The sequence below is a fragment of the Artemia franciscana genome, chromosome 14 (assembly GCF_032884065.1).
Source record: "Artemia franciscana chromosome 14, ASM3288406v1, whole genome shotgun sequence".
NCBI lineage: Eukaryota > Metazoa > Arthropoda > Branchiopoda > Anostraca > Artemiidae > Artemia > Artemia franciscana.
This window is the reverse complement of record NC_088876.1, coordinates 34,215,032-34,227,950: the sequence shown is the minus strand read 5'-3', so window position 1 is coordinate 34,227,950 and position 12,919 is coordinate 34,215,032. Positions and strand designations below refer to the sequence as shown.

Below are 12,919 nucleotides of genomic sequence, written 5' to 3'. Positions count from 1 at the left end.
CCAACCTGATGTTTGGTTATTCCATCTGATGACGTCCAAGAGTACCTGTGCACTTCGCTGTGAGGAAACTGAAAACCAACTACAAGATCATTCATTAAGGCAAAATCAATCAGAAGCTTACCATTTTCGATTCTTTGACCCAGACCATGTTAGCTAACAGCTTGTGGGTTGAAGGATCGGTCATTTTGAACTTTGGTGTTAAAGTCCCCTAGGAAGCACAAAACTTCATGACTGGGTATATCTTTGGCTACGACTTGAAGGGATGTCGTCTGAATAGAACTCCTCTTTTTCTTCTTCAGTGACTTCATTTGTAGGGGTGTTCCCAAAAACATTGCAGTTAGTATTTTTAGGGATGCAGGAGTCCATAATTTGTAAGTTATTTTTGTTATTTAATTATTTTAATGTATTAACTGCGCCCTCTGCTTTATTTTAATCAAAAATAAATTTCAAAAATTACAAAATTGTTATAACTGTTAGATTATTTATTTTAGATTTTGTGCCTCTGAAATTTTTGTGCCTGGGGCAAGTGTCCTCTCTGTCCCTCCCCTGAAACTACTTCTGATTATGAGGCAGTACTTTCGAACTGGCAGTAAATTGTATGGTAGTACATTTCCAATTAATTTAGGTGGTGTGTTTTGAAGTGTGAAATGTGAGTTAGACTATTGTGAACTAGTATTTAGCGTTGGATTCAGCTGATAGAAGAGCTTTAACGAAGGTTCTACCATTGTGTGGTGTACCAGATAAATATATTAATGTAATTAGTACTATGTACGAGAACAACATTACTGCGGTTAAGGTGGGAAATGAGGATAGTAATTGATTTCGTATTAAATCAGGAGTTAGGCAGGGTTGCGTTCTATCCCCATTTATACGGAACATTTTGATGGACTTTGTCCTAAGAAGCACAGCAACGGTAATGTGAGATTGTTTTGGGTACTCTGCTTACTGACCGTGTCTCGAACAGTAAGCTGTACGAAAAATGGTTCAATCCTGCTTTTTAGGACTATAGTGAGAGAAAAGTTGAGATGACTAGGGTACGTTCTGTGGATGAAGGATGACAGATTGCCAAAGATCGTCCTTTTCGCCGACCCTCCATGACCAAACGAAAAGTAGTTCGTCCCGAACTGCTTGAAGTGGGAGGATATCATAAAGAAGGATAAAAGGGAAATTGGAACTTTTTGGGAGGGTGTAAAGAGCAAGGCTTTGAATAGATTGGGATAGAAGAGGAGGGTGTAGTTCTGTTGCCCTCAGGCGTCTTGGTGCTGCAATGAGTTGCTAGTAGTCGTAGTAGTTGTAGTTAAGGCTGTATAAAGGTGGGCGGGGAGTCGGGGGGTTTAACCCCCTTCCCCCTACCCTGAAATGCTTTTAGACTCGTAAAAACGTGATAAAAATGCATAAGACGGATTTTTGATGCGTTTTAAAGTTTTTTTTTGCAACTCCCCCTCCCAACGGAACAAAAATCCTCGATACGGATATGATATATATGATAAATGGTTTCTTTTCTTTTAAGATTCTGATGCAGCCACGGGAGATAATACTGGAAACAGTTCAGTAATAACCGTTGATGTTTCGCAGAATAATGACCAAGACTTTTTAGCAAAAGAGTTTGGTAAGTTTTTTGCTCTCTCTTTCTCTCTCTCTCTCTCTCTCTCTCTCTCTCTCTCTCTCTCTCTCTCTCTCTCTCTCTCTCTCTCTCTCTCTCTCTCTCTCTCTCTCTCTCTCTCTCTCTCTCTCTCTCTCTCCTCCTTCCTCTATCTACCTTATTTTCGTGTTTAGTACGGTTTTTGGTTACGTCAACGACTCATTTTCTTTAAACATTCCACTTACAGGAGTGATATTTGTTTTTTGTATGGACATTGCGAGAAAAATTAGTCCTCTTCTAGAAGCTTATGGAAAAATTGTGATTTTAAATGGTTTTTCTTGATTTTATATAATTTATTTGAAAGATTTGAGGCTTGTGTGTATTTTCATTGTCATAATTTGTTGCAGAATATAACGGAGTATTCACCTGCATACGTAGTATGTGGTATTTATTCTATGATTTAGTTAAGCCTACTCTCCAAAATATACTCTCAGGATCCGTTTAGTAGGTTTTTTTTTTTTTTTTTTTTCTCTCTCTCTCTCTCCTGTACTCAGTCAATTTGGACTTATTATTAGGAAGTGGTAAGACTTGATCTCCGTGGCTTTTACAGATAGTGTGGGTCTCAGAACCGATTGGTAAATATGGCATTACATACTGGGAAGCTATGTTTAATTCTTGTCTGGAGCCAGAGGTGTATACAGAATTTATGTTTTTCTTGGACAGGTGGGGGGAGGGGTTGAGTCTCATGGTTATTCTTCGTCCCTCCGACTCTATAATTAGTGAAATTTTTGACCTTTGGGGGGGGCCGCGTTTGGGTTTTCGCTAATATTTAAGGCAGAGCCTGCAGTGTGTGAATTGAAGTGGAGTTATATAGCCTGTGTTCAGAGAGGATTCTCTTGAGGTTTTGCAGCCAAGCTTTCGTTCCATCGAGCCACTTTGGTGACAAGTCGTCTCCAATAGCGGTGACACACCATCATCATCTAGCAATATGAGTTCTGCTTAGTATACAAGATGTCTTTAGTCACAAGTCGTTCAAGGTTCAATCATTTTTTGTCAGTCTGTCTGTTGTCATTAAAATAACTTTGAGAAATCAATATCCAAAGTTCCATTACAGTCCTTGAATAAACTCATATCAAACTCAATGATCATCAATGATCATTGATCATTGATGATCAATTTATGAATGATCTAGGAGACAAGGGCTGCTTTAATGCTGGGCAAAATGTAAATGAATACTAAAAATTAACGTGGAACTGAGCCAAAGGTTATTTTTAACAAGATAGAAAAATGAGCAAATAAATTAAAAAACAATCATGGGTACTTGTCAAACAGTTCGTCGTGGTAACGAACTGTAGTTCAATAGTAACCAAAACTATAAAAAATTTAATTTTGATGTCAATAGCTATATAAAAAGAATCGTATTTTAATGCTGATTTTAAATATATAAGTTTAATCAAGTTTAGTCTAACCCATCAAAGTTACGAGCCTGAGAAAATTTGCCATATTTTAGAAAATATGGGGGAAATAACCCCTAAAAGTCATAGAATCTTAACGAAAATCACACCATCAGATTCAGCGTAACAGAGAACCCTAATGTAGAAGTTTCAAGCTCCTATCTACAAAAATGTGGAATTTTGTATTTTTTTGCCAGAAGGCAGATCACGGATGCGTGTTTATTTGTTTTTTGTTTTTTTCCAGGGGTGATCGTATCGACCCAGTAGTCCTAGAATCTTGCTAGAGGGAATTCTAACGGAAATGAAAAGTTCTAGTACCCTTCTGAAGTGACCAAAAAAATTGGAGGGCACCTAGGCCCCCTCCCACGCTAATTATTTTCCCAAAGTCACGAGATCGAAATTCTGAGATAGCCATTTTATTCAGCGTTGTCAAAAAAACCTTATAACTATGTTTTTGGGGACGAAATACTCCCCCACAGTCCCCACAGTGGGACCACAAGTTGCAAACTTTGACCAGTGCTTACATATAGTAATGGTTATTTGGAAGTGTACAGACGTTTTCAGGGGGATTTTTAGGTTAGGGATTTTAAGTTTTTACTGTTTTAAAAGGTAGAGTTAAGAGAAAGAGTCAAACTTTAGCGTAAACAGCGGGGTGTCGATGAGAAAGCATCCCCTTTCATATACGAAGTAATTTCTGTTCGTTTTAAGTTCTAATGTCGCTGCTTATTTTCCATAAAAAAAACTTTTTTTAAAATTTAATTAATTAATATGAACAGACAAGAATTTCGATCTGAATCTAAGATCTTAGAAAACCGGTTTTATAGCCACAAAAACAAGTGACAGGTGACAGAATGCACTGGGCTTATATAATTGAGGCTATGTATATGCACATTGGGGGGGGGGGGGAGTAAAATACAGCGGGTCTGCATGCAAAATGTATTAGCTACAATTATTCTGCATATTATGAAGTAAGAATTGTTTGCTAACCTCACCCTGTCCAAATTCTTCACTCCCTCCCCCATGATGTGGAAATATACAGCCCAAATTATATAAGTCCAATGCATTCTATGAAACTAATTAAGTCTTGTGGCTGTGAAATATGAAACCGGTGTTTACAGGTCTACACATCAAAATTTTTTGAGTGAATTCTGAATAATTAACAAGTACCCAATCATGATCTGCTAACTAGTGGGTACAACTATAATATATCTACTATGAGTGAAAGTGTTGCTGATAATTTTTGCTTACAATGGAACATAAGAGCTTTCACATCTTGCTACAAATAATCTTTGCTGATTAGCAAGTAAAACAAAAAAAAGGGGATCGTTTTGTTAATATAATTGAGTATTATATATAAAATACCGAGGGCGAATCCACGACTTTTTTCGGGGGGAGTCTGGGGGTGAGGGACTCTAAAAAAAAAACTTTGAAAAACGCACCAAAAATTTGTTTATATGCATTTTTTGTTACGTTTTTACGAGTCGGACAAATATTTTAAAGGGGAAGGGGGATTAAACATGGTAACCCCCACCCCTAGATACGGCTTTGTAGAACTGTATACGACTTGCTATATATAAAATGATTAAAAATACCACAGAAAATGTATAAGCAGCGGAATAAAACGTTAAAAAGGGTAGTAAAGGGATAAACTACCAGGAAGCACGAAACTATATGTTGTTTAAAATATTATTATTCTAAACTTTATAAATGAAAAAACGACATGTTTCACACATTTCAACTTTCGAATTAAAGGAAAGTATTGAATTAAGTTCAAAGTCTGTGGCTAGAAAAACATTTTCTAAACAAATGAAACAACCTCTCAACCTCCTGTGGTGGCACAGTGGGTTTATTTCAGCTTGGTGATACGGGGTCTAGAGCCCTAACTCAGTTGTGGCAACACACATCCAAGAAACTTCGTTTGACCCTACCCCCTGTAATGTTTGTCCGGCTCCTAAAAAAAAAACGTAACGAAAATGAAGACAAACTAATTTTTGATGCGTTTTTTAGTTTATTCTTACCCACCCAGCCGAAAATTTACCCCCCCTTCCCCCATGAAAAAAAATCCGGGATATGGCCCTGTATATGATCTCTCAATATCTTTGTCTAAAGTTTTGTATTATTTCTGGCTGATACAATGTCTTCTTTTATTTCTCAGTGTATTCTACGATCACTGAATCTAGTCGATTTGTCGAATTTTTGTAACAACTATAAAAGAAAATTACATTTTTGTTGCAAGAATTCCCCACTTTTTAAATTTTCTCGTCGATTTTTGTTTTGTTTTCATCAAAAGTTTTAGAAAGGCCTATCCATGGTGTTTTCAAATGTATCCACAGTAATCATAACTGCCAATCAGGGGGGGGGGAGTATTTCCGCCCTTTGTCTGAAGGAATTCCCTGGAAAATATTAGCTAAAAATCCACGTAAATGTAAGTGCAAGTTAGAATAAATAATTCGTCAAGGGAATTCAAAACTCGAAAAACTACAAATAGACAAATTATTTGAAAACATAGGAATTAGTGAGATAAACTCTCAACTATTGAAGTGCTAATGAATAATAAAAACGTGGCAGGTAAATAAAAAAAAGTGCATTTTAGTTACCAAAAGTTGTCGAAGATTTTTTAAGTTGTCAAAAGGGTGTATCTGCGATATTTCAGGAACAGTTCATGGTACTTATTTGAAGCTTTCAGGAAATGTTGATCTAAGTCAAAACACGCTTTTTCATCACAGCTTAGATACCAATGCAGTTATGAAAACTCGATTTATTTTTGGGACACAGTGCGCGGTAGCGATGCTAGCGGTTGGAGACAGGAAACTGGCACGTATTCAACAATTCACCACGAAACTATTCACCACCTATGCAGCAAAACAAAATCGCGTTCCCGCCAATGGTGTTGTAGTACGATCTACACGTCGGAGCGCGGGATGGAGGGGGCGTCAAGTTCAGAGCTCTGTACCAAAAGCTTCTCATGGGCAAGATAGGAGTTTTCATAACTGTATTGGTATCTAAGTTGTGCATCCAGGTTGTTAAAAAGCCGTATTGACAATATCTTAGGAACGATAAATTGAAACAAAAAATGCACTTTTTCAATTTTCTGCTGGGTGTTAGTAGAGCGACCTTGAGATTCTTTTACTATTTTGTATGTTTGTTTTTTAGATAAGAATTTTAACAAAGACTATCCCTGGTGTCCTCAGGTACAACCGTATCACGGGACAAACCCATGTTTGGAAAGGAACACATTAAACAAAGACAACTCTGAAGATTTGTCAATCAGTGGAAACGCACTCATCTCAAAAAGTATTCAAGTTTATGTACCAAGCGTTGGAAGAGGTAAAGAAATCCTAGTAAACCTTGTTGTTGATCGTGCCCTTCATACTTGTCACATTAGTAAACATAATTAATTAATATAATAAACATTACAAACATAATTGACACATAAACATAAAACGTACATAAACAAGATCAGCAGTTCTTGCTTCTAATGTTTACTTGACATCATGGCATCATCTAATGGCATCATGCCTTCTTCTATTTCCACAGAACTAATACCTGTATCATTAGCAGTAGCTGGGTATTGATTACAAGAATTGAGAAAGTTTTTTCTGGGGGATTTTGTGGGCTGGCATACTGCCTCCTTATCTTAAAGCTGAGAAATACGTAGGATATATATCATTTAGGAATGTTTTTTATATTTTGTTTTGAAGGGTGTTAAACAATCCCTCCCCTTATTTTGGACTTATTTTATATCCCCCTCCCCCTTAATGCTAAGAAATCAAAATAAGACGATTTTTTCAGTCGGGGGACGATTAAAGTGTTTTTATCTAAGCTCTTAGAATTTTCAATGAAAAGTTCTCAATTTCAAGAAATGTTTTTAAAGATGGTTTCTAAATATATTTGAAGAATTGTTTGTTTAATTAACTTTCTTAATAATTTCGTTTAGTTAGTAAATCAACTGGGCTTAATAACAAATTACTAGCTTAATTAATCTGAAGAAGATTTAGCAGTTTTCAAGTACTTCTTTTTTGACAAAAAAGTACAAACAATCTCATAACACTATTTGAATAAAGCGCTGATGAAAAGTGGTTTAGCTACTGCTACTACGACTACTAACAACTCACTGCAGCACCAAGCCGCCTGAGGCCACCAGCAGCGTACACTCGCTCTATTTTACACCCTTCCGAGAAGTCCTAATTTCCTTTAAATCCTATATCACGACTACTTCGCACTCCATTCGGTAACGAGCTGCTTTTCATTTGGACTGTGTCGTCCAAATGAACTTGGCTGTAGATTAGACAAGTGAACTAGGCTATATGAACTATAGGCAAATGAACTAGGCTTGGCTATAATTTCCGTTGGCTTGGCCACTCCTCATGGTTATCCTGCAGCACTGTTTGCAGTCATGGTTTTAGTTAGGCAAACTCTCGGAGGGTCCATCAAAACGCCGTTAAAGGGGGAGGGAGTGAAGGGTTAAAAGGGGGACACGCGGTGAACAACTCATGGGATTTATGGCATTTGGCTAGTCTTTTAGTTTCCACCTGGACACATTTATGCGCATCGTGTTGTAATGCGCATCGTTCTTTCTTTATTCTTTCCACACAAGGCTGTCTTCCCCCATTAATTCATACATTGTGGGCTGGGGGGGGGGGGCTGTTAAGATAGTAGAGTAACCTTCGCCGAGTGGACCACGTCTTGAACTCGCAATTTTTTTTTCTTTTGAATCTCTTCCCAAGCCCTTCTGAACCAAAATGAGACCTCGGATTATGATTACCTTTGTATTAAATTATTATATTAATGAATTAAATATAATATGGCCCTAATAGTAACTTCGTCCTCTCCTCAAATTGTAGGAGACTTGGCAGCTAGATTAGTTCTTTCTGTCAGTTCCAAGTCATCTTTCTCCAAGCATTCTAGGCGTATCTGTTGGATTTTATCCCCAAGTTTTTTTTTTTTTAATTTTGTCTTCTCTCCTGGGGGGATGGTGTTGCCTGTAAAAGTTCGAATATGTGACGATATACGACAGTGTTTCTCCACGAGACTCAACAAGTAGTACATCAAAGATAATAATTTTTATTTGCATCTAAATATTATTTTTATTTTTGAAGAATATAGTAAGAGCGTTCTCTATTTATTGTATTTTAAGTTCGCTGTTTGAATATTAGTAAATAAGGAAAACAAATTTTGAAAATGTGTAACAGCTGGGTCTCAGTTTTCCCGTCTTAATAAAAGTTGTCTCAGTCTGGGTCTCAGTTTTCCCCATCAAAGATAATAATTTTTATTTGTATGTAAATATTATTTTTATTTTTGAAGAATATAGTAAGAGCGTTCTCTATTTATTGTATTTTAAATTCGCTGTTTGAATATTAGTAAATAAGGAAAACAAATTTTGAAAATGTGTAACAGCTGGGTCTCAGTTTTCCCGTCTTAATAAAAGTTGTCTCAGTCTGGGTCTCAGTTTTCCCCATCAAAGATAATAATTTTTATTTGTATGTAAATATTATTTTTATTTTTGAAGAATATAGTAAGAGCGTTCTCTATTTATTGTATTTTAAATTCGCTGTTTGAATATTAGTAAATAAGGAAAACAAATTTTGAAAATGTGTAACAGCTGGGTCTCAGTTTTCCCGTCTTAATAAAAGTTGTCTCAGTCTGGGTCTCAGTTTTCCCCATCAAAGATAATAATTTTTATTTGCATGTAAACATTATTTTTATTTTTGAAGAATATAGTAAGAGCGTTCTCTATTTATTGTATTTTAAATTCGCTGTTTGAATATTAGTAAATAAGGAAAACAAATTTTGAAAATGTGTAACAGCTGGGTCTCAGTTTTCCCGTCTTAATAAAAGTTGTCTCAGTCTGGGTCTCAGTTTTCCCCATCAAAGATAATAATTTTTATTTGCATGTAAACATTATTTTTATTTTTGAAGAATATAGTAAGAGCGTTCTCTATTTATTGTATTTTAAATTCGCTGTTTGAATATTAGTAAATAAGGAAAACAAATTTTGAAAATGTGTAACAGCTGGGTCTCAGTTTTCCCGTCTTAATAAAAGTTGTCTCAGTCTGGGTCTCAGTTTTCCCCATCAAAGATAATAATTTTTATTTGTATGTAAATATTATTTTTATTTTTGTAGAATATGTTATGAGCATTTTGTATTTATTTTGTTTTAAACTAACACTTCAAGGATGTAAGGGAAGGAGGATCGGTGTTAAACTTATTGCAATTGAAAGGTGGATCAAAAAGAGAGGAGACAACAATATTTATGGTTATTATGGACCCAAACATACCCAGTTTACAGGAAATTGTAGTTTTTTAAGTCCCCCCCCCCCCTCGAAAAATGGAAATCATAGTATTTTTCATATTTTAATAAATATTATTTATATATACATATATGTTATTGTTTATGTTATTTATTTATTTAATTTTATTATTATAATTATTTACTGTAATAAATGTATTATTTGTATAAATGTTTCCATTTTTAAATAAATATTATTTACATATATTGTTATTATTATATATGTTATTTATTTATTTAATTTTATTATTATTGTTTAACTCTATTTATATAAACATTTTCATATTTTAATAAGTATTATTTTTATATATTATTTATTTATTTAATTTATTGTTATCATTTAATAATATTTGTATAAACATTTTCATATCTTAATAATTGCATTTTCAACTGATTTACAAAAAAAAAGTTAATAATAATATCAATAGAGTTGTTGTGATCACGTCATTGAAGTGAAAAAAAAAATTGAAACCATAATTATTTTATACGTAAATATCAATTATAAAAAAGAAGCTTTCCCTGTATGGTTGAGATCAATCTCCCAGCCTTGAGACAAAACAGGGTATATTTACCCTGTAAAACTGGGACTATACATGAAGTTCTTCATTTTTAATAATAATGGCTTATTTGTAGCCCACTGTGCAATGTGTGTAGCCAAAAAAAGTAAAGAAAAAGGCAACACCAAATCTAGAAAATAATTTAATTCTAAAATAATAGATTCTAAAATAATTAATTTTCGAATCTAGAAAATAATCTTCAAGTACTTACGGATCTCATATAATCAAGGGGGATAGGCCTACTTAGAGAGTACTAACACCATTATCTTACGGCTAAACATCTTCTTATTTTTCAGGTTTGCATCATCAGCAGTCAGTTAGCTCTGATACTAACAATAGTAATGTAGTAAATAGGATACTTAACCCAATATCCTACGTTCAAAACGTGGTCATTGAGCCAAAGGTATTAAACACGCCAAAGCCAGACGAGCCACAAGATCCCTCAAATATGGTATCACGGTTGCTTGGGGCTCTCACAAAAAAATCATCACCGCGGAACCATGGAGAACATCTGTCCGTATTGAATCCTAGGACTTCTTCCTTGAATACCAAAGATTCGTCTGAGAGGTCGCTGCAGAACGTTTGCGTAGACCGTTCGACAATTATACCATGTCCAATTTCGGTTGCGTCTCCCACGTTGGTTGTTCACGTTCCCGTTAACGACCTTGGTCGTGATGAAGTAGTGCCGTTGTTAGAGCAGGCTAAGATTAATGCCAATATTGTGTGATCTAGCTTATTTGGTGAGTAATCTCGGTTCGAAGTTGAGCTAAAAAGGGCTGATTAAGACTGTGATATGATGTGTTGAGTGAAAGATCTGACTTTCTGAGTATAGGTTGGAATGCCATCTACAGGCTTGTATGCAGGATTTGTTTTTTGAGAGGGAAAGGGAAGGACGGGGGGTTAAGTGCGGTACTAATCGGGAAAAGGCAGAAAAAAACGATTTGTAAAGAAAATACAACGGTTCAGAGAAAGATTTGTGAATTTTTTAAGATTTGGGGGGGATATTCCCTGCATATGAGCCTCATCTAATGTGCGTACTGTTGTAATTTATTGCAAACTTTATTACCATCATTATTATGTCATGTCTGTATTATTAAGAATTATTTCACGGAGCAATTGATTTTTTTATTTTTTTTTTATTCTTCAAAATTTTAATGACTGACTACCTGAGAATGTTATGATTTTTTAAACTCTGAATAGAGTTGCACTCTAAAAAAAATTTCTTTATTCTGTTTACGGTTTTAAACCACTTTTATTTCACGACCGTTTAAAAGAGGGAAATCATTTGTGGGAGCCATGTCCCCCTCCTTCCATTTTTAAAATCTATTGAAAAGCCAGAAAAATCTTTGAATAAACTTAATGAAACAGCATTTCTAAAATGCCATTTCTACCATTTCTGCCATTCTAAAACCAATGGCCATACCAATGGCCATTGACCAAGAAATGACCATACCAATGGCCATTTCTAAAATGGCATCCCTTGTTTAAACTGGTTCTTAAGAATAAAAAGAGAGAGGCTTTCTTTGTATCCTTATTCATATCCTAGTATTTTAAATCTTGTCGATTTCATGTGATAGAAATTATGTCTCTTGTAGCACTGGACATGTTTGAGAAGTAATTACAATTAGTTCTAGGCTACTTTAAGCTATTTTTATAAAGCAAACATACTTTTTTCGTATATTACTCTTTGATTGGGTGTGCGCCAAAATAGTCTTGTCATTGAAAATAAATCCTCTCTCTTTTTTATATTATAGATATCTTTTTCCTTTTTTGGTTTGTAGTTTTTTGCTTTGCTTTTAATTTTTCCTTCTTTTTTTTATCTACCTTTATTTATTTATATATTTTCCCTCTATTGATAGTAGTTCAGGAGAAAAGGTTCACAATGTATCCTTTTCATAAGACAGGCACGACACATAAGAAAGTAAACCCTCTTTCAGGAGGTTTGGAGTCAAGGGCCATATCCAGGGGGGAGGTTACTGGATTGTAATTCTTCGAAAGTTTTTTTTTTATTCCTAAAAACATAAAAAATGCATATAATTTTTTATGTGTTTTTGAAAGGTTTTTCGTCTCCCCCCCCCCCCAAACAAAATCTTGAATCCACCCTTGATTGGAAACATAAGCCTTAGAAAATTTAGCAAAAGAAAGTTGGCCATTTTTCCTTCTAAAATTTGTTTACCTGTCTTTATTTCTATTTTATCTAAAACAAATGTTTTACCTGTTGTATCGAGCCATCTCTTTTCTGTAGAATTTCATCATCTTTGTTGAAATTTACTGTCTCTTAAGCTGTCATTGTCGCTGTTTAGTTGTCCACTGACTATGAATACATACGACGTAGAATCGATTGAATATTAAAGTTAAAATAAAAAATTATTGTATTTTGTCTTCCGTATGGATTTTTTGGGTATTGTTATGCATTCATTTGATAGATGAAGCAGTTTTTTTTTTTTTTTTTTTTTTTTTTTTTTTTTTTTTTTTTTTTTTTTTTTTTTTTTTTTTTTTTTTTTTTTTTGTTAATGGGAAAGCAGTGTGGTCTAAGAAATCATTTACTTTTAAATTCCAAGCCTATCTCGTCAATGTTGTAAACCAAGCTGGGGTTGGCTTAGTACCCCTGATTTTTTTTTTTCGCTATTTATCAGCTATTTCTTCTGCAAGAGTGTTCAAAATACGCTTTTTGGATGTCTGGAGTTACATTTCGATTAAAAAAGTTCTGTGAGCAAATTGAAATCTCCTACTTAGTTTATTACAGTTTTGAAATTTCCTTTGAGATTCTTTATTACAAAGAAATTATAATAAAAATTATTTTAAAATAATAATAATAAAAATAATTAGAAGAATAATAAAGAATTTGTTTTTATAAAAAAAGAGAGAGAAAAGAGAAAATACCCTATATTTTGAGTTAGTCTAGATCGTTCTCTAAGAGATATTTTAAAAACTATGTCAGAATTCTGGCCTGTAAATAAAAGATTTGAAATTAATTAATCGAAAAACACATGGTTTTCTTACATACAAACGTCCAAGGAACCATTTTGATACAAAG

The 12,919-nt window shown here is 34.3% G+C and overlaps 1 protein-coding gene across 3 annotated transcripts in view; it reads left to right on the top strand.

Annotated features, from left to right (window-relative positions):
• LOC136035630 (activin receptor type-2A-like) overlaps positions 1 to 12,260 on the top strand; it is a 130,434-nt gene extending 118,174 nt beyond the window's left edge. Inside the window, exons 12-14 of one of the 3 annotated variants that reach the window (XM_065717526.1) lie at positions 1,511 to 1,609; positions 6,190 to 6,363; positions 10,179 to 12,260. In XM_065717526.1, the coding sequence (XP_065573598.1) occupies positions 1,511 to 1,609; positions 6,190 to 6,363; positions 10,179 to 10,609 (704 nt within the window). In that variant the 3' untranslated portion in view covers positions 10,610 to 12,260. The remainder of the gene's footprint in view (positions 1 to 1,510; positions 1,610 to 6,189; positions 6,364 to 10,178) is intronic. The other 2 variants (XM_065717524.1, XM_065717525.1) reach the window with 2 other exon arrangements.
• The last annotated feature ends 659 nt before the right edge of the window (positions 12,261 to 12,919 follow it).